Source organism: Phasianus colchicus, chromosome 2 (assembly GCF_987193195.1).
Source record: "Phasianus colchicus chromosome 2, bPhaCol1.hap1.1, whole genome shotgun sequence".
In the NCBI taxonomy this organism is placed as follows: Eukaryota; Metazoa; Chordata; class Aves; order Galliformes; family Phasianidae; genus Phasianus; species Phasianus colchicus.
In genome coordinates this window covers 82,298,446-82,321,176 of record NC_143437.1, presented here as the reverse complement: position 1 = coordinate 82,321,176, position 22,731 = coordinate 82,298,446, and the positions used below count along the sequence as shown (strand labels likewise).

The following is a 22,731-nucleotide window of genomic DNA, read 5'->3' as shown; positions in this document are numbered from 1 at the left end:
CTTATTTTCCTTCTCATTTCTTTCCTATTTTGCACAGATATCCTCTTCTGATACTGCTCAACCTTTGGCATCCTCTCCTTCTCTCCAGGCTGCTGCTGAGAAGAGCAAAGTGGAGGTATATCTTTCTGGTCTAACTTCTTTCAAATTATCTAATCTGCTGCTTTGCACGGGTGTTTGCATTGCTATAGGGTAATTTCACCAAGTTAACTGGAGAATTTGAACTGTTAATAATCATTCAGGCGTTCTCCTCCTTGCTTCCATGACTGGGTGCAAAGGAATTGATACAGTTGGTGTCTCAGAGCTGTGTGAAAACAATTCTTCATTCCAAATTAATGGGCATGAGTGACTTTGGCCTTTCTCTTCAAGAATAATTTTTGACATCTTTTCCATATTACTTGTTTCAGAATCATCAGTATTATTCCAGTCACTTACTTCAGTCTCCTTGGAGATAAGTGTCACTAAATTAATTCTGTGTTTCTTTTAATTTGTACTGTTACAATATCCCTTCTACCTGAGGCATGTGTACATGTACTGAATTTACACTTAACGTTTAGAAAGGCCTTCGAAAAGTTTCACAAACAAGAAGAGGATGAGGCATCATTTATATGAACTTTCAGTAAATGTTACAATGTGTAATAAGAATGGAACGCTTTAAAATGCAGACGTTCAATATTAGGTTCTTCTGTATGAACACTTCACTTTAACTTGAGACTGCATACAGCCTATGAAAAAGTTATTATCTAAACATAAATAATCTTTTTTCTTTGAAATATAGAGAATATTTCCAGACGTTATAAATTATTTTAGTTTAGCTATATTTAACATGAATTAAAATCTGAGTTAGTGTTCATAGACTAGACCACAAGCCTTTGTGAATTTGATGTGCTTTTGAAGATGTAGCAGGAATCTCAACAGCTGCTCTATAATTAAATTCACCATTTATTTCTCAACCTTCTCATTTTGCATTCAAATTTATCAATTCTGCTGTATAACTAGTATGCCATACTGTTGGAAACAATTTTGGGGAAAAATGAAAGATTGTTGCTAGCAGTATAATTTTATTTAATGGTCTTGATAGTGCTTTCTGACTAATTTTACAAGAAATGAAACACTTGAGTTGAAGTTCTGGCATGAATACACCTTCTGAGAAGTGCTTTTATTTAGTCTGTATTCATTTTTATCTAAGGGAGCTGAAGCAGAAAGCTTGTATATTGAACTTGTGAAGTGTGAAGATGAAGGAGTTACAGGTTTTTAAGTCCGCATCGGAAAAGGAGTGAGTGAAAGTAAAGTCTCTGGGAATTGAAAAAGATCCTTTTTCAAAAGATCCTTAGGATTTGTGAGGTGAAAAACACTGATGAACAGTTTGTCTTTGCATCTCCACTCCAGTTTGGGGTTTGTTGAGAGGCATTTCTTGTTTGGGCTTTGTCACTTTTGTGATGTGTCTGCTGTATGAAACTTACTGTATGCCTTCTTGAAGTCCAAAGAATTTAAATTTCCTGATTTTTCCTCTAGAAGTGAGGTTTCTCTAGTAAAATATATTTAACAATTATATATGTCAAAATCAAACTGGAGATCGAGACATCTTGAAGATAATATGCAAAAACCTCTAATTCTGTGTTCATTTGAATGTAGTCTAGCATTGTATCTGAGAAGCAAGTACTGTTTTAACATTTAGAACAAACTTTTCGAGTGGGAGAGAAGACAAATAGTTGTGTAAGTCCTAGAAGAGAATCTACAGGAGAAGAGATCAAGTGTACTTAAATTATTCAACTTGAAAAAGTAGGGAGGGAGGAAAGGGATAAACAACTTCTGGAAAAAGTATTCTCCAGCAGTGTATGTGTGCACAATACATGATTACAGTCACAACATTTGGGGAGTATTTAGAATTCAAGTCGATATTAGAATTGGTGGTACGATAATGACAGAAGGGCTAAGCTTCATTTGAAAAGCATGGCTGTGCGTTTGCAATGTTAGTTCAGTAAGCCTGCAAGGCTTCCTTCCACTGAGGGGAGTATCATCAATGGCTGCAACTCAGTGCTGTTTGTCTTGGTTCTTCAGTTGCTGCGAGGCCTCAGTTGGTTTCATCTCGTCAGAGAACTTGCACAGATTCCCTCTTTTCGCATCCCTCACCTGTGTTGTAACAGTGGCTCCTGATGCCTGAAGAGATCCCATCTTCTGTATGTTATGAGCAGGAGCTTGGAGGAGTGTTCTTTGGTCATGTTAGACCTGTGTAGTTTTGAATTAATAAACAACTTCTGTAGCATTGCTACGATTCTTTCAGAGGAAACAGCTCTCGTTTACTTTCTGGGTCAACCTATTGTCATATGACTCACTAAGTCTTTCATATGACCAAAGTCAACATTCTGCAAGAGTATTATGTTTCTAACACTACTCAATCGGCCTTTAAAAACTGGTAACTCTGCAGAAGGTTAAGGTTACATGCATGTTGTCTTACAGTTCTTTGGTCAGGCTGGAAGCTGTATGAGTGAGAGAGGTTATCAGTCAGTGGATTACTTTCCACTCCTTCCATGGTAGACGCCACAAATCCCCTTTCCTTTTACTCCTCACCACTTGATCTGTTGTTTACCCTTTGTCACCTTACTTAAATGACAGAACAAAAGAACTGCAAAGCTGAAACTGAAGGTTTCAGAACTTCCCTCTGTAACTCATCTTATGATGTCAAGTGTTGCTGAATCCAGCAAAACCTAAACTATGGTGTTTTTTTGAAATTTTCTGATTGCCCCTCAAACCACATCAACTCCTAACAATTGAGTGACCTGCAGCAAGGAATTCCACAGCTTAGTTACAGCATGTGTAGAAAATAGTCTCCTTTTATTTTGAATCTTCTATGCTGCCTTTGATAGCCACTTATTATTGTACTGGAAGACAAAGAAGTGATCCCTGATGCAGAAATTCAAGACGGTTTCTGTTTTGACTTCGAAAGCAATGGATGATGCAGGGGAAACAGTTCTTTTGTGGTAATCTTTGATACTAGTCAAAGATGACACACTTGTTTCTTTCTGTTCTTCGTGGGATTTCAGTGTTGTTAGAGAGATGCTAGTGGATATTAAAAGCAAGTGTCAAAACCAGAGTTCTTGTGGATCGTGAGAAGACTTCAGAAGGTGGTGTAGAGCAGCTAGATCATATGATATGAATGAAATAAACTTCAGTAAGCTATTTTTGTGTGTGTCCTCACCTCAACTGTATTCTGTGTCCAGTTGTAGATACTTTTTCTCTTCGGATCTTTTCTTAGGAAAAAAACAACAATGGTATGTTTTTCTTTCTGCTTGTATGTGGAAATGCAGGTGAGAAGACAAAATAGTATTTTCTTAAATTTGCGAAATAAAATTTAATATTTTTAGTAGTACTATTTGAGCAAAACAGATCACTTCTGGAAGCAGTGCAGGTAGGAGCATAAGTTCTGAATTCAAAGGGACTAACTGAAGATCTTTCTTCTGTGTGACTGTATGCAGGTCTAAATACCTTCAGTGTGTTTGCAAATGCATTGTTATTGAGTATCAGCTAATGCTTTTATTTTATTTTCCTCAGAAGGAAAAAGAAAAAAAGAAAGAAGAGAAAAAGAGAGAGAGAGAAACAGAAAAAACATCAAAACAAGTAGCAGTTGAAAAGGTAAGAATATTTTCTTTTTCTCAGTTATTTAAAAATGTAGTGTTGGTCATGTTCAAGAATTTTAAAAAATGAAATTTGTAGCTGTGGGGAAAATAAAACACACACACACAATCTGGATAATCCACACAAATGGCTTACTAACTATGTGTGTTGTTATTTCCATATGAGGTTGCAGGAAGGTGAGTTTGGATTTGTTAAAATATAAACTCAGATGATTAAGGTTTTTAAGAGGTACCATTACCATTCTTACATAGATTTTCAGCTTTATTGAGTGCCATATGATCATTTAGTGATATCTTTCTTAAATTAATCCATTTTTAAAATAAGTGTTTAATCTGCAGAGTTGAATTAATAACTCCTATCTGGATAACCTGTAAGTATTCAACTAGAACGTGTCACAAAATGTGACAGGCAAACCAGCTTAAGCACCGTCTTTAAGCAGTTATATTAAAGCATAAGAAGGCAGCTTTAGCAACGTAGGAACATTTAAAATTTCATGTATACTGATCTACACTGCTTGTAGAGTTAATATTAAAGAAAAATGGAATGGATAATTTAAGTTTTAAATGCAGTAGTTTGTTCTGAGACAGGTGTCCTCTTGCCAATTATATGACTCCAATTATGTTCTTATATCAAGTATGTTCTTATCTGCATCGTAGTCCACAAAATGCATTGGTGTCCCCATCTGTCGTTTAATTCCTCAATAATGTTCTGTTACAATTATGAAAAATATTGAATATTCATGCCCTATGATTGCAGATGTATTTCTAGTTCAGTTTTCAAATTTCAGTTTTCTTTATTTTGCATAATAAAGAGATACAAAAATATATGCGTATGTGGATGGGAAACAATAACCCTCCCCAGTACGAGTTATTTTGTGTGTGTGGAATTGGAAAGCAGTTTTAGAATTACAAAGCCAACACATCGTGATGACAATTTGGATTGCTTCAATAGCCTAGTGGAAAAAGGATATCCTTATACATATGGTAGGAGGTCAAAGCATGTTTATTAGTGGTAAGATAAATATTAATGTTCTTGATTATTGAAGCTCTGCAAGGGCACAGTTTTTTTTACTTCCAGCCAAATTAAGTGTTGTGATCAAAACAATATAATATAGTCACATAGGCTAAAAATGTTGCTGTAGTTTGTAAAGCCCAGAAGTCTAGTGTTGGCTGGGAGGAGAAAGGAGTTTTTATTGCAGGGGTGACTCGGCCTTGTCACATGGCTAGGACAACTTCACTGAGAGAGAAGGGACTGCATTGCGCCATTACAGCTGAGGATCTACCCTAATGCTTGATATAAAGCCCACATCAAATTAGCCTCAGATTAGACTTCCATTTGAAATGTAATGCCAGTTAAATGATTGAGCAAGAAAGTGTTTTCATTTTAAATGCTTGTAGTACAAAATGCGTAATTCCATAAATACATCTGCACTAGGTCACAGTGTTGTAACAGCTGGAGAATGTTTGAGCATGCAGCGTGTTTTATTTCATTATTAATACATCAGCACTGATTGCTCAAATGAGACTTGTCTGTGTGTCATCTTTTTTATTTAATATATTATTTAAGCTGGGGCTTTTCAAGGTTTTCAAGGATTGTTGAAAGTACACTACTTTTAGACACTACTTATAAACTTTAAAATCAGTCACTTTCTAGAATCCAAGTGAGACCTGTATTGAATTCTTGTGTTTCCACTGGAGAAGTACTGGTGGGATAGAGAATGAAAAGGTTCTAGTTATGCAGATGGAGTTGTACTTTGCTGTTTTTATGCTGCGATTCTGCTTGAAAATATTACACACAGTGATGTTCTTCTTAGTTTAACTAATAATGATGGACTTAATGTCCTGGTGAAGACTGTCTGTAGGGTATCTTAAATATTGCATATTGAATCACTAGGGGAATGCTGGCATCTTGACCACAATACCATATTTCCAACACCACAACAAGGAGCAGACAGTTATTTATCCCAGTATTGAGCGTCCTGAAGAAGGAAACAGACTTGAAGGATTCTTCATATGTGAGGTCACTGCTCCTTCATGCAGACATAGTATATCACCAGTGTATACCTTCTAGGCTTGAAAATTTATTAAAGATATGTAACCACGCTATTGTCAGTTTTAAAGGAATTTTGTTTATTAAGGTAATTCAGTCAATGTTTTGTCTATCCTACAGAAGAATCAATGAAGATGTAAAAGAAAAGCAGGCTTTAAACTAGCAAAAAGTTTAAAATGAAGCTATATAAAACTACAGAGAACTTTAGCAATGTCACGTATGAGTCTTACGTTCTCAGTGCCTTCTATTTTATATCTTATTCTGAGCTTGTTAGCTTTTGAAACATAAGAAAGAAAAGTATCTTAGAAAACCCAACAGCAAAATGTTCACATTCAATACTTATATTCTGGTCTCTAGTTCAAAGAACAAAATCTGCACCTACGTTTGGCTAAAAGCCCTTTACTGGTGACTGGCTGATCTTTAACCTTTAACAAGCTGACTGTTTAGCACTGTTTATTTTGCATTTTCAAAGCTTATAACATGTGTTTAGTAAAGTGCATTATTCCAACGGTATGTTATTGTGTCAGGTGATTATTGTGTAAGTCTTTGTTGGCTAGCGTGCTTTTATAAGTGAAAATGACAGAAATGTATACTTTAATGGATTAAATGCTGGTGGGCTTTTTAGTAAGAATCACCATGTCCTTGAGGCAGTTCCCATGGGAATCAGTCTTCAGGAAAGTTCTTGTTGGAGACAGCAATTTCAGATGCAGAATAGAGTTTCCACAAGGTCCAGGTGAGATCTGCTGCAGAACAGTGGGAAGTAAGGATACTTGCTTGGTCTCAGGTTTTCAGGGTTGTTCTGATTTCTGTGATTACAATTACAGATTACTGTGCAATTTGTATTATAACAAGACCAGCTACATATTGACGGTCAGCTACAGTGATTAATGTTTTATTGGGAGTAGCCAACAGTGTGGTGTTCCACATCAGATCCTGCAGTATTCTATAAAAATAAAATAGTGATATTGCTAAGCTACTGGCAGTTGTAATGCTTTTTTTTTTCTTCTATTTGAGAGCTCATGGAGTCTTATGGAATAGCACTGAAATTTCACTGTTAGTAATTATAGCTTCTGGTGATTTGTAAAGCATGTTCCAGTGGTCCGTTTTGTTTTTCATGTTGGTAATGGGCTGACAGTGGTCAGATAAGACAGGGAGTTAGCTTTCCTGCCATGTAAGCACTGATTTGATCCTGAAGTACTGTACAGTAGTTAATATGGATCTCGGCTGATAAAACTGTTCCTACATATGTGCAGCAAGTTTCTTGTAACCTTTAGATAAGAAAATATGTATTGAAGATTTCATTGATTCACTAGTAGCTTGTGCCATTACAAGATGACATGTAAGAGTTGCCATAATATAACCAGCTACCAGATCAGACTATGGAGCATTCAGTGTCAACGTGCTTCAGTTTTTCCAGGAAAACAGTATAATAAATGGTATACTAAATGCTCAGTGAGCACATAATTATATATTAACATATCTTGTTAAAATATCATTAACATATCATGTCAGAAAACTAGAATTTCATATTTCATTTTAGACTTTCTACTGTGGGCTGAATATTTATAATAGGGCTGGTATGGGAATCTGTCAGGATTCAGAGTTGTACTTTAAATTATAGCAAATTAACCAGTAAAATGGATGCATTTATTTCCTTGGATATCAGAACTACAGATTGTGGGGTTTTGTTGCCTCTTTTAGGTCATCTGCACAAGGTTTGACAAACTACATTTCTTGAGAAACTCTTACATAAACAGTTAAAATAGAATTCTTAGTGCCCTTTGGGAAGATGAAAGATGAAATGTGGGTGAATCTGTTTACATTTCAAGCATTTTTTTTTACTTTAAGATGACACCTTCCAAGAACAAATTATCTTAATTTTCAATTAAATATTTTCATATTTTAAGTTAGTAATTGAGAGCTAGAGCCTCTAAAGCACAGAAGACTCTTACATAAGTTTAAAATAGGAAATTACAAGTGACTTGAAGTTCTTGTAAGCTTATAACTATTGACAGATCATACTATTAGACTGAGATGGGTGCTGCTTTTTCAGCACATTCATTTCATAAATTCAGATCCCGATTTTAGGTAAATGTTAAGGGGAAGTAATCCTTCTGTATCAGAATGGACAGAGAATTGGAGCATGAGGAATAAAGCTCTTGAACTAACATTTGTAAGGAATGGGGAAGTAAAATCTCCCCATTTTGTTTGAAAAAAGCAAATTCTCTAGAAGAATGCAATAATTAAATGCCTAGTAAGCATACAGGGACCTAAGCTACCAAAGGAATTCTCTTCAGGAATCTGCCAGCTTATTCTAGGAGCAATTGACCTAGTGAGGTCTGAATTCTGCAGATATTCTTGCATTCTCTTTTTCTTTCCTACACTGTCTCCTTAATCCTGCTCAGAATAAGTAAGACAATACCATAAGGATAAAAGATTGCTTGTGGCAGCAGTGTGGTGGGAGGACGGTTGGACTAGATGATCTTGTAGGTCCTTTCCAACCTTGTGACTCTATGATTCTAAAGTAGAATTATCGCACTCATTACCGAGAGCCGCATTACTCTCAGTATTCAGTAACTCATATTTTCAAGGTCTTCCTTGAAAGGTCTTCAGGCACTCATCAATTTTCAGTTTTGAGGTCCCCCATTAACATTTTCTGGAGTTGGCAGGGACCAGACTCCAGCATCTCCAGTGCACCAACAGCACTCATTAAGTGAAAGCCCTCGTCTCTGAGAAACCCAGGGTACTTCTTTGTGCCATTTCCACAATTACAGATCTTGTTTTCTTTTTTTTCTCATGCTTAAGATAACCTTACATTTAGAGTTACTTTGAGAAAAGATTGCATGAGAACTGCTGGAACAATTACTAGACAGATTTTTACAACATGAAAATTGGAGCCAAAGCCCAGGTAGTTCGCAAACAACTGAAATACAATTCTAGGAATACATAATGTGTTGAGTTGCAAAAATAAACAAGTGAGGCCACTCACATGCTTCATAATGCTTCCTAAGGGCCAACAGGAAGAGTAATAATGCAAGAGAGACTATCATGCAATCTAGGCAATTTTTAGATGTTTTGTACACACAATTACAACTAAGATTTTAAATTTGGTAAAAAACAACCCAAAACTCTGATGCTTATAACGAGTTTGGGGTTGTGGGGAGGGGGAGTCTATAGTCTGCCGCCTCCTGTCTATTTCATTGATGATTACATCTGAAAATTATTAAATTCTTGGCAAGAAAAAATGGATAAAATTTCAACAACCATCTTAAAAGATTCGTCACCCTGCCCACCCTCTCATCAACTGCTGAGTAGTTTTTCTTTCTTATTAGTCCTTTGCATAGTTGAGGTTGGTGAACTTTCCCAAATCAGACATGATTTTCTATGTTTTTGTTTTCTGCTAAGACTGATTGAACTGGTTCTTCATTCAAGAGCAAAGTGAAACACTGAACTCCTATTTATTTCTAGTATTTCTACTGAGAAAGACCTCTTACTCCTCAGGAAATTGAATGTGCTCAATTTACAGTCGTTTGGCAACTTTCAAAAGAACATGTAGCCTACATATTCTACTACTGCGTAAGGGAGTTAGCAAAGCCTTACGGTAGTTTCTGGAATTCAAACTTAAGCTGTTCATTCTTTTTGTGTAGAGTGTCTGCTCCTTGCACAAAGGAGCACTCAGGTAAGTTGCTCCATGCAATGTGCACCCTGTCAGTCTTATACCAGTTTTCCACCGAAGGAAAGGATGGGATGCAGTTTGATCGTTAAAGCTGCACAGCATGTCTTAGTTTCAGCTGGGATGGAATTGTTTTCTTCAGAGTGTCTGGTATGATGCTGTGGTTTTGTTCTAGGAGAAAAACAATGTTGATAGCACACCAGCGTTTATAGTTGCCTGCTAAGCAATGTTGTATAGAGCTAAGACTATTCTCAGTGAGGTCCCCAAGGAGCTGAGAGGGAACAGAATGAGGATGACTGACTTAAAGTGGCTAAAGGGGTATTCCATGCCATATGTTATTATATGAAGGGAGTTTTGAATGGGGTGGGAGTGAATCTTGCTGTCCTCCACTGCTCAGGGGGCTTGGTAGACATTAGTCGAGAGGTGGTGAGCAATTGCTTCTGCATCACTTGGAGAAGTAGGGAGGAGAAAACCCATATGCCTAAAATGTTCAGATGTGGCAGGATTCAGTTCTATATATAGCTTTAGCTGTTAAATATAGGAAATCTGATGTGCTAGTAATCCGGAATTAAGCCAGAAGTGATTTAGAAAGCCATCCTCAGTGAACTTAACATGTATTTCTGATTGTAAAATTAGAAAGTTCAGATAAGTCCTGGGCACGTAATGCTTTGGAAGTGTTTTCATTCAGCATTGTATAGCTTTTTATGGTGTTTACCTTAGGGACTTGGAAGACTTTGAAAGTTGAAGACTTTCATGGTTCGTTCTGATAGTTCCACTGTAAAATATTGCTTACTAAGCGTTGTAATTACCATGAAACTACATCTCCTTTTTCTTTTTTTAAATGGGCCCTGCAAAAACAGACTTTGTTGTATTTGGACAGTAAAGTTAAATGGTCGGGATGTAAAGAGCAAGCTGTTTTTTGTCTTCACGAACTATCTGTGCTTTTGCAAACTAATTTTGACATTCAAAGTTAAGATTTTTCTCCTGAACATATCAGGATGATGAATGTTTTTAAAGGAGTGCAGCAGTTAACTTGATTAACTGAAGTACTCTTTGACACTGTAAGTTGAATTTGTTTTATTATATTGCATCTTGAATTTGAAACTGGCTCTTGTTTATGTATAAAGTTGATTTAGGTGACAGGAATGGGTCAGTTAGAGGTTATCTTCCAGTGGCAGTATATCAAAGGCTGTTTTTCTTCCTCAAACTGTGGACTAAATTGCCCGCTTAAACTCAGTGATAACAGTGATGTGCTGACTCTGTCCACATTGTTACCAACCTGCACCAGATGGCCAGTGTTATGGAGGTACTGACATAAATTTATTTGCCCTTTTAGAAAGTACTAGCAAACCCCTCAAGTAGAAGTGGGGACTTTATATTAGCAGCTTTTCCTGTAGACAAAACAGTGTCTAACATTCATTTACCAAAGATGAAGAAATTGCTGTGATGTTCTCTTTGCCCCTAAAGAGAATCACAGAATGGCCAGGGTTGGAAGGAACCTCAAGGATCATGAAGCTCCAACCCCCCTTCCACATGCAGGGCCACCAACCTCCCCATTTAATACCAGACCAGGCTGCCCAGGGCCCCATCCAGCCTGGCCTTGAACACCTCCAGGGACAGGGCATCCACAATCTCTTTGGGCAGCCTGTTCCAGCACCTCACCACTCTCTCTGTAAAGAACTTAAGAAGTAAACTCCTACAAAAGATCAACCTGTCTGGGCAAGTGAGGCAAAAGGAGCATTGGTCTCTATTGGTTGGAAGAAAGAAAAGTAGCTAAAATTTTGGCGTATACTTAAGCACCAGTTTGGAAATGGTTTACTGAGGTGTTTTACTTTTAAACTGTAAGAATAAGTCGACTCAGCAAATGCAGACCTGAATTATAAGTTCAACATTTAGAATATCTGTAATGTAATTCTATATTTGATTGTTTTATGATTGATGAGGTCTGCTAAATCACATGAGATCATGTGCATGTTCTCTTAAAACTGTAAGCATAATTTTACTTTCCTGAATGATTTCATTTTTAATGTTTTTTTTCTTATAATCTTACATAAAATGTTATAAAAATTTGATGTTAATATATAATTGAGTATTTACCAGAGGAACTGAAAAATAAGTTTTTCACTGTGATTGCATACATAATCTTATTTATATACTTAGTCCTTGTTTGCATAAATTAATGGGAAGTAGATCTGAGTTAAAGCTCAGCATTCAGGACTATGTGATTAAAATATAGGACAGCCTGTTTCCTTGCCTCCTACCTCCGTCAAGGGTGTATTTCAGGCTTGTTCTTTTAATTTGCTTCTTACAGACCTGTGCAGCCTGGTTTTCTGTTTCTAATACTATCTTTTCCATGTTTTGGAAGAGACCAGATTATTTTTGAGGTTTTGTCCTATGCCCTTCTACAGATTAGCATAAGAAGTGAGATTCTCCTTCCCAGAGCTGTGTAATTCATTCTTTGTGCAGGTAACAAAGGATTCCTTGTGTTTAGGGGTTGCTTTGAAACTTCTAATCTCATGAAAGTAATCTGCCGTGGGTCTTATTACCTATTAGAGCTGTAGACAAAGATATTAGGAAATAAATATTGCAGGTAGAAGTAATAGAAAACCTTATTTGTTAGATGGGAGGAAAAAGGATATTTGTCTTTTAAGTTTCAGAAAAAGAGTGAGGCCGTAAGAACGGTATCACATTTTTTTTCCCCAGTCCAGTCTGCATTCTCTGTATCTGCTTGATTCTATCAACTGTGCTCTGTGTCAGAATATTATTTTCAGGTTTGTTTTTTATTAATTCTAAATAAATGGAATCTTAAACCTATGAAAACAAGCTTGGGTTTGGGTTGCTTTGGTTAAATTTGTCTTTGTTTTACTTGCTAAACTATCTTTAACAAAAAGGTGTTGTTAGGTGTGCTTAGTTCTACATGAACCTCAGTTATGTTTTTCCTCTGTACAGAGTCAAATACTAAATCAGACCTGCTTTTTGAGTTGGTAATAGCTACTAACAAATGGTATTTTCAGATTTCTCCTGCTTACATCTGATAAGAATCAGCTTTTTCCCACATGAATTTGAAAAAATTGAGTAGGCAACTCTGCGGAGTTGCCAGAGTAAGTTATGCTACAGCTTTCATTTCTATGCTTCATTTTAAAATGTTAATATCTGTGCTGAGGTATGTTAGTTCTGCTTTTAGTCTGTTTATAGAATTTGACTCCTACAACAATATATAGTTACATATTTAATAAAATGAAAAGTGGGTGCATTGAAATTGTTTTGAACTAAATCAGTTTTAATCAGAGGCCAAGACTTAAGCATTTTGAGGCCTTTGAAAAAATAGGAACACACATGATTGAAAGCACATATATGCAATCTCAAATAAAAGATTTTATAAAAATTACAGCACTAGTTAGATTGTAAACAATCAATGAAATGTGCAAGAACAAAATAGTATGATATCTTTACAGAAGTCGTACTGATATATGGAGTTGAATATGAAGAAGGATACGGATATGAAGTTGAGAACAGGAGCAAGAAATTTAAGTAATGTTGCTCAAAATAATAATCTTACCACATTTTGAATAATATGAAAACAAAGGAAGCATAACATAATTACATTTATTGGATCAAGAGCAAAGCAGTCAGGGGTCTTTGTGCGTTCCCTTTCATTTTACCATGGTTAGGCTAGAACGTGCTTAAACCCCTCAGGAGAGGTACCCCACTTCAGTGTGTGAGCATCAAGATATAGCAGCTGGATAGCAGCAATAACTGTCACATGTACAAATGGTACTTAAGAGTAAAGATTCATTTTTCGTGAAAGATAATTTCAGATGCTACAGGCAATTGTAAAACCTCCAGCATTAGTTTAAGCTGTTAGTAATTTCTTTAAAAAAAGAAAGAAAAAATGTTTGGTAGCTTTCAAATTCAGGCTGTCGTGAAACTTTCAGTGTCTTACAGTTTAACTGACATAGATGTTGATTCTGTGTCTTTTTATTAGAAGAATTAGAGTATTTAAAATGTTGATCATTGTGTTTTGGTAGTTGCTCATTGCAGTAGAACAATGTGTAAAAATCCTTACTGCTCTGATGTCAATCCTATTACCTTATTATTTTTTCACAATTCATTGAAAGGCTTTTGGGAGATATCACTCTAAGTGATATAAGCAGGACAAGGCAGAGACAGGAGTTTTTAATGCAATTTGAAGGAAATGGACAAGTTTCTCACTTCATACTGTGAATCTTGCAAAATTTCCTGAAGTTGAGTCACTCGTTAACTAGCTGTTCAGATATAAAATGTCTTTTTAATGCTGAATTCCTTTTATGACAGTCAACACTGTTAACCCATCTGCAATCAGTTGCCTTCCATCTCTGATAACAAAAAGATTACAGCTGGATAAATCTGTCTGTCTTACCTGAAATTTTGCCTTTATAAAGTTGGCATCCACAGCTAGAAAATGGGACCATTCTGCAGTTGGTCCTCATCCTGGCTGTCAGTGTACTGTTGCAAAATAAATCTCTGCATCTCATTGTTCAGCAAGTGCATTTCTCATCTCGAGGATGTTGTAGTTTGTGTCAAAATAAGTTACTGCAGGCTTGTCTACTAGGCAAATAGTGCATTTTATACTGTGTATAAATGTAACTTTCGTTCAAGAGAACGTGTAGATTTTGTCTTAAATATTTAAATCCTCAGTTTACAGGGTAGGTACATAACAAAGTATCAGACGAGTAGGATAAGAGGTTTGTGCCAATCACTGGAAGGAAAGAGGTCAGAGGAGCCTGTGGGTCAGCAGGTGGAGAGATGAGCATCTAGAAGCTGCTTATTGCAAAGGCAGCATATCTATGACCAGCTATTGGAGGCACCCACGGTGTGCTCGCATGTGTGTGTAACAGTACATTTTGAGCTGAATTAGCCAATGAATAGGATACCAGCATCTGGAAAGATCCATGCTCCGAGCCTGTGACTACCTGTGTGTGTAGGGTCTTGTTATCCTTTCCAGGATGTGTTTTCAAAACATATTGCAGTGCCACATGGTTGTAAATGTGCTAAAGAACTGGAGCAAACGTAGCTGTATTACTGTCATATTGTCCAGGCTAATTAGCTGAGTGTAAGCATAGGAGAAATACTTATTCTTGTTTTATGAACTCAGCTTCTGTGATTCTAACACTGAAGATGTTTAAGACAACTTTGCAGAAATACAAACCACATGTATTGCATTTCGCAGCTTGCAAATGGAGCTGCACTGTAATGGGATGCTGCATGAGCATAGCTTTAAGATGGAAATGTCTAGATTTTTCTCCTCTAAAATGACTTCTCTAGGATTTTAAAAACAGGCTTTATTGGATTAGAAGTAGAATACTTTGGTTTTATCTGATCAATTTTCATGACCAGATAAGACAAAATAGGAAAAGGGTTGATAAACAGCTTTTCCCTTGTTCCTGTTGTGTCCTTGTAAGTGGGTCCTTGCTTCGAGATTCAAATGCAGTCATTTTAAGGATTCTCAGCTGCAGCAAGCTCTGCTCGAATCTTTACCTCCAGAATCTGTAGCAAATATTGTTACCTCTGCATGCAGGCTGCAGGCCTGTCCTTCTCAGCAGTCTTGTCATCTCTAGCTCCAGTTTCCTGCTTCTTGTTGTGACTGTTACCTACTGGACGTGGAGGAAAGCACCAAAAGATTGCATGTGCCAAACTCTTAGGATAAAGAACTCATCCCTTTATTTCAGACACTGTTGTGTATTTGTACATGGTGTGGGATATCCCTTTAGTTCATTTGGGTCAGCTGTCCTGGTTCTGTCCCCTCCCAGCTCTTTGTGCTCACCCAGCTCCTTGATGGCAGGACAGCACGAGAACTTGAAACATACCTGTCTTAGTGTGAGCACTGTTCTGCAACAACTGAAAATTGCTGTTACCAACATTATTTTCATCAAAAATCCAAAACACAGCACCATTCCAGCTACTTTGGAGAAAATTCTCTTGGCCAAAACCAGGGCAAGTGCTTTGCCTTAGCTGTGAACATTTAATGAAATCCAAATACTTTGGTATTTAGAGTGAAAGTTTAGATTGAGGATACCTTAAAAATGTTTGCCTTTAGAAACGTTTGAACTAAATGGCTTTTTGTGTACAGATACCTATTTAAAAAAAAATTGATTCTGTATTGTTGATTTGTTTGGTATAAATGGCCTAATTTAATTTATGTACATCAGTGTGAGCAGTTCAGTGTCAGAGAGTGATTAATTAGAATAATTGCAGTAGATTCTTAAATAACAAATTTAAATTTTCCCCCTGATGTGAGCTGCTTGTTTGAGGTAACTCTAGTTTCAATAAGAGTTGCAGCTTTTTTTTTTGTTGATGTGCAGTGTTTTTTGTCTTGATTAGAAATGCATCAGATTTTGCATGCTGAGATACTGTAATCGGTACGGCCTCATAGCGATATCGCTGTTGGTGTCATGCTCCAATTTATAGGAGGGAGCTGTGGTTCTTTTAATATCTGTATACCCGGTGTGAGATTAAGAAACAACGGTTCATATGTTAGTCCAACCAGTTTATTACAAGTCTAATTAGGGAGACGGGGAACGGAAGGAGTGCGATAGAAAAGCTAGGAAAAAGCAAGAATGCCGTGAAGCGGGGATAGTCACCACCAGGATCCAGCGGCGGTCCCGTTGCACGACGTTCCGAAGGTCCGAGGCAGAAGCAGCGGGGGGGAGAGCAGCAGCATGGAAGGCCTGGGGCAGCAACAGGTAGCAGGAAGAAGTCGCAGAGCCAATCCAGGAGGAAGCAGCAGCAGGATTCAGGTAGCAGGCCCAGGAGAGTCCGTCAGCATGCAGGAGTTCCGTGGTGAGGAATCTGATGGCAGAAAACCTTCAACCTCTCATGGTTTTCGATTCCTCTTTTTATCCTTCTCCTTCTCCTGCCTACGTGACATCCCTGGGTGCTTGAGCAGGAGTCCTGCGAGTACTTCCCGAGATGGCCATCTTCCTTGAGATAAGCCCACACAAAAGACCACTTCACAGCTATTAATCTGCAGCTTATCTCTCTCTCGTTGCCCCCGGCCCAGTCCATCTGTCACCCTCGGACAAAAGATTTCGCAATCCTTGCCCAAGACTTGTCCATCAAACTTCTCCAGACAAAAGGTCTCTCAACCCCTGACCAGGACTTGCCTGAACTTGTTCGTCTGTGTCCTCAGCAAGCTTTGAGACAATGATGATGCAAAATAATAATCTCTTACAGTTGGGTATCTTGTGGTTCGATGCAGTATGCTACTTTTCTGGCTCTTTTTGCAATTTAGGTGAAATGGAAGTTCATCTTTTGCTGAAAATATCCTGAGTTTTAAAGAATCAATCTGCATTTTTTTACATTTAGTTAAAAGCTTGAGAAAAGTACTAATATCTTACAGGAAGGTAAGCAGAACAACACATTTTCTTTAACTTGAATCAAATTTATTACTATGGAAGAATTAGTTTTAATTTATTTACCTGTCAGGTCCTAGAGCTGAAAAATGTTCTTTAAAAATTCTATAACACCTGTGAATAATGCTTTAAATAGATACTAGCTAAACTAAACTAACTTGTGTAGTGAAAGTATATAAGCTGTCAGGAAAAATCATATCTATAGACCTACTGCAATCTTATGGTAAATGACTAACATTAATTTCTCATATGGGAATTCTCCACTGTTTATGCTGCCCTCAAAAGTTATATTGCAAGCAGGTAATGAAGAGGGAAGGAATCCAATTACTTTATGCACAACGCATGAAGTCCCTACCTAATAAAGAGCAGAGAAGGACTTCAGTAAGCACAGAAGCATCTGTAAGCTCTAGTGAGTAAACTGGAAATTGCTTTTAAGTAGGTTAGGAATGATTTTCACTACATTATTTGATGGATCTTCTAGCTTTCATAAAGCTTCTTGGAGCTACAGTACGGTAAAGAAATAAATGCTTGAGTAGATCTGATGTGTGTGAAACAGACTAAATTATAGATTCATGTGAATTTTTCATTCAAGTATGAAATTGAGGAAAATGTTCAGAGAGGCATTTTTTCTGTATAATATTTCAGTATGAAAATAGAAGCAGATAGTTGGATTGGACAGCTGATGGAACAGATCTTTGACAGTGATTGATTACTCCAGAGTAGGAGAGGTATTCATGATAGTAATTTACAAATGCTCCTACTTGAAACTTGAGAGCTACTGGTCATGTCTTGAACCATGTATGCTACTCCTCCTACTAATTCACAGCTAATGCAAAAAGAATAAGGTAAACAGAATCACAGAATTGCATGGGTTGAAAGGGAGGGACCTTAAGAGATCAAGTCCAACCCTAATGTTAATCTTAAATGCTGTTGCTGAAATCTCCTCAATCGTTTGCACGAGCATCTTATGGTAGTGAATTAGCAGAAGTTCCGCTTGTTTTTTTTAAAGTATTTTGTTTTGCATTTATGTTGGATATCCTTTGCCTTCTAGAACTGTTAAACCCATAGTTTGTACATACATAGATTACTGGCATAATGTTAGAAAAGCAGAAAATCGGCACTTGAATTAGCTAGCATTATTCTTTTGTCCCAGAGTCACTCATTTATAATGAAAAATAACCTCAGTATGTTCTCTGCATGCTGACACTTCTGAACCTACCCTTACCAAACAAGTTTGTTTCATCATTGTCATTTCCTGGGCAAAATGTCCCCAGCTGCCTCTGTCACAGGAGGGTTATCTGGTAGATGGGAAGGTACAAACAAGTGTCTCATAAATGCAGAGCTCAGACTGGCCTGTAGACTCTGGAGTGCATGGTGATATTTGAAAATGGTCTGAAAGGACTGCAGCATATGGGTAGTGTTCTTAAATCACTTCACAAGCTTGGATTAATTTCCTGTGTTATTACAGTAATGATTAAAAAGGAAAGGATGAATATAACTGGAGATTATGGAATTGCCGCTACATCTGAATATTAATGTTTGTTTTTTTTCATTTAACTGATGTTGGAGGGCCTCATGTTGTCTGTATATCCAACTTGCCATTTCCCGTTCCTCTACTTGTCTTCTGCATCTTGTAACCAAGCGTGTGTGGGCACTGTGCTGAGAGTCAGGGAAACACAAGCTGGTGGCATGGATAACATCAGCAGCAGACCTCATAGTATCCTCTTATGCATGTGAATTTAGTAGATGTGTGGCTGTCAGTCATGGTGGCCTTGACCTTCCTTCTTGTCTTGTCCATGAGATAACTGTATCCCGTGTAGACAACATCATAGGCGCTGTTCCGTAATCTTTGTGCAGAGGAAGGAAGAGGATTGACTTGGCAATGCTTTCATTATTTCTCTTTTCTCTGATGAGACAATGAATTATTCATTCAGCGGTTATCTTCAGAAATAGCTGGCTGAACAAAATCTGATGAAATGCCTGACTGGGACACTGGACTCTCTACAGCATGCAGCTTATGCTTCAGGCATTGCAGACTTGCTTTGTAAAACTCTGGAAGAAAGCATGGCTACCCATTCCAGGGAAGAAGGAGTGGACTTCTGGTTGAGTCTGCTGCAAAACTGTAATGCTGTGATTCAGGGATTTAAGGGTTTTATATATACTGAGCTTCAATGGGAGAACAGAACTTGAGATTTCACTGTGACTTGTAGGCTGAGTTCCAGAAGCAGGAGATTTATGTGACCAAAATTGCTCCTTGTATCTGCTTGACAAAGTCTGTAGCATGATAGAGACAGGGAATATTAGGTAGTTATTACCTATGCTGATGGGGTGAAATTCAAAACAGGACATCATATGGTCATTTCAGTAAGCTGCCCCATCTGTGTCCCCTCTTAGCATCTCGCCTACCCCAAGCCTAATGGCTGGATGAGCAAAATGGGGGACAAAAGATCGGTGAAACTCATGAGGTTTAACAAATCCAAGCGCAAGGCCTTGCACCTTGGTCATGGCAACATCCACTACTAGTACAAGCTGGGGGATGAAAAGCTTGAGCACGGCCCTGCCAAAAAAGGCCTGGAGTACTGGTGGATGGGAAGCTGGACATGAGCCAGCAGTGTGCCTTTGTAGCCCAGAAAACCAGCCGTATCCTGGACTGCATAAAAAGAAGCGTGGCCAGCAGGTGATCCTGCCCCTCTGCTCTGTGCTGATGAGACCTCACCCAGAGAACTGCACCCAGATGTTGAGTCTTCAGTACAGGAGAGACATCAACTTGTTGGAGTGCGTTCAGAGGAAGGCCAGAAAAATGATCCATGGAATGGAATGTCTCTTCTACAAGGACAGGCTGAGAGAGCTGTAGCTGTTCAGCCTGGAGAGGAGAACGCTCCATGATGACCTCACAGAAATGTTTGAGTATCTAAAAGGGAGAGCTACAGGAAAGAAGAGGACAGACTCTTTAGCAGGGTCTGTTGTGATAGAACAAGGGGAAATAGTTTCAAGTTTAAAGATGGTAGGTTTAAGTTGAATATAATGAAAAAGTCTTTTACAGTGTGGGTGATGAGGCACTGGAACAGGTTGCCTGGAGAGATGTAGTTGATGCCCCGTCCCTGGAGGCTTTCAGGGTGAGGCTGGATCAGGCCTTGGGCAACCTGATCTAGCTGTGGATGTTCCCTGTTCATTGCAGGGGAGTTGGACTAGATGGCCTTCAGAGGTCCCTTCCTACTCTGAGTATTCTGTGGTTCAGTTCTCTTGTCCTTGTCAAAGGCGCATTCTTAATTTCTAGGAGATTTGCTTTAGATGAACGTGTGAGGGAGAAACAAATCTATAAAATCAACCATACACCTTGATGTGTAAATAGAGTAATTAAGGTTGTTACTTGCTGATTTATTTGGTTTTAACTGATTTAAGAAGTGTTTCACATAAATTAGATTGAACCAGAATGGTGTTATATCTAAAGCAATTAATTGTGAGAGTAATATTGAGCATTGTTTTTTTTTTTTTTAATTGAAACTTAGTAGGGACAAATAAAACCTTTATTTTTGGCTGGTCTAAACTAGTATTCTTACAAATCCTGTTTTTCAAATTAAATCTCAGATCACTTTTATTATCTCACACAATGAGTAAAGAAACAGGAAAGAAAACAGCAGTGCAACATTAAATGTAGCTTGTTGAATTATAAGTTAGTCTTTCATGACGCAGTGGCAAACTTGCACATCCTATGAAAATAGAGAAATTGGTTTTCTAGAATTATGCTATTTTAATTCTGGAAGAATGTAGTCAGAATTTGAACAAAATAAAAATCAAATCTTTGCCTTATATTCAAATTTTAAAAATTATCTTAACCATGAAATGTTGGGAAATGAACAAGATCAGTAAGTGGTTTTTGACTATGTAATACCTAGTGGATTAGAAGCAGACTGGTGAGTGCACTCATCATAATGAAAACATAAACTCAGTGTGGGCCTTTAGAAAAATTACATTACATAAAACTATTTAAGCAGGCTTATGTACTTGCTTAAAGAGTGTAATATATTACAGATGGCCTGATTTTATCCACAGTTGATTGCTTTTTACAGCAGTTAGGGCAAGAATTCTGTTTGGATGGCTTCTTAGCACAAAATGTTAACATTGACCAAGTTACAGTGTACAGGTATGTGCAGATTGCCAGCATTTAATGCTCGTCTGCTGAATTTAAGACAATTAACTTCCAGTAAAGGTGTGAGGAAATTAAAATTCATATAATCATTTCTGTATTTCCATTTCACGTTACAAGGAAAGAGGTGTTTCTTCCTATTTGTAGAAGATACTCTCTGACCTGTTCATTTCATTTGTTAAAGTTAGGAGAGGTTTCTACTTTTAAATGTCTTCTCTTTAAATCCTATAATATATCATATTATCTAAGTACTTCTTATGGATGAGGTTTTAGTGTTATGTTGTCACAGTATGTTTTATTGTATTGTGGAGCTTCAATGGGGTATAAAATTAGGATTCAGTGAGATATCACTGGGTAGTAAATAGAAAATAGAACCAGAGCAAAAACTTAAAGAGGGAATTGTTTCCATGACAGCAACTTTTATCAATTTTAATTACACAAGTTTGTTTATCTTACTTTAATAAAATGCAGACTCTACGGCTCTTGCGATTAAGGTTCTGGCAATTAGTCTGCTTTCTGTTCAGATATTTTATGAAGGAGTTGAATTTGTATTAGTCTCGCATAACACACATATTCTTCTTAGAAAAATAATATAGGGAAATTCTATTTAGACAATGGAGAAAAAACAGCTACTCTTAGTCTATTGTTATTTAGGTCCTGTTAAGTATGTGCCTTTCCATGCCATCCCATACACACTGGCATGTCTGTAGGGATGCTCATAACTGTAGCCTCTGCTGCAGTAGAACCTTGTTTTTTCCCAGTTTTCTTTAACGTATGGAATATGAACATCACATAATATTTCTACAGTAGATGCTTTTACTTCTGAAGCAATCATAAGAAATGTTACTAAAATTATCTCTCAGAGCTTCAAGAATAGGCTATAAACCAATTCTTAACAGTGATTTCCATGCATTTGATGTTATAAGCAGTCAAGATAGATGAGTGCCTTAAAAATTACTCAGTGTTTGGTGCTGGAACTGCATTGCCCACAGTCTTCCATAGTAGACTGCTTCAGCCCCTTCCACTGAAAAGTTAAAACATTGTTAGTGTACCTGAAAGTATGGAAGTTCTTCAGCCTTGAATGCTAAATTCAGCCTGAATGCTGTAGCTAACAATTTCTATGTGCTGTATCACTTGGCAGAATCACAGAATGATTGAGGTTGAAAGGGACCTCTGGAGGTCATCTTGCTCAGCCTGTGGTTCAAGAGTCACTCCAGATAGTTTTCACCTTCTCTAAGCTGGGAGACTCCACAGCCTCTCTAGGCAGCCCGTGCCAGTACTCCATTACCCACACAACACAGAATTCCACCTGCTGTTCAGAGGGAACCTCCTGTGCTCCAGTTCGTGCTTATTGCCTCCTGGTCTCACACTGGCCATCACTGGACAGAGTCTGACTCTGTCCTCTGTTACCGTTCTTTCAGGTATTTATGGACACAGATGAGCTTCTCTTGAGCCTCCCCTTCTCTCCAGGCTCAGGAGAAATACTTAAATAAAAGGTTAAAAGGATAGCTTTGGTGGGGAAAAAGCAATTAAAAGTGACTGTGTTTGAACTAGGTATCATCTGTGCAATGATGATGTCCATTCTGGGGCTTGGTAATGAGAAAGTATTTTCCTGCTTTACTGCTTAGGAGGCTTACCTTATTAGTGAAAATACAAGAACTTCCAAGATTTGCCAATCTGAAGAGCTGTATAAAGGAATGCAGTACCTAGCTGAAGATGTGATAACTTCAGTGGGATTATTCTAGCACTCTCTAAAACAGGCTTAGTTTTTCTTAGGACAGAAACCAAAAGGAATCTTAGTGCAGCAGAAATCACAAGCGGATTTTTGTCATAGTACT

The 22,731-nt window shown here is 37.6% G+C and overlaps 1 protein-coding gene across 6 annotated transcripts in view; it reads left to right on the top strand.

The window, feature by feature from the left end:
* The window catches only part of SMAP1 (small ArfGAP 1), a 93,508-nt gene that overhangs the window by 45,481 nt on the left and 25,296 nt on the right, over window positions 1-22,731 (top strand). For 2 of the 6 annotated variants that reach the window (XM_090136188.1, XM_031611143.2), the window contains exons 5-6: window positions 38-115; window positions 3,550-3,630. In XM_090136188.1, the coding sequence (XP_089992314.1) occupies window positions 38-115; window positions 3,550-3,630 (159 nt within the window). The remainder of the gene's footprint in view (window positions 1-37; window positions 116-3,549; window positions 3,631-22,731) is intronic. The other 4 variants (XM_090136190.1, XM_090136192.1, XM_090136189.1 and 1 more) reach the window with 3 other exon arrangements.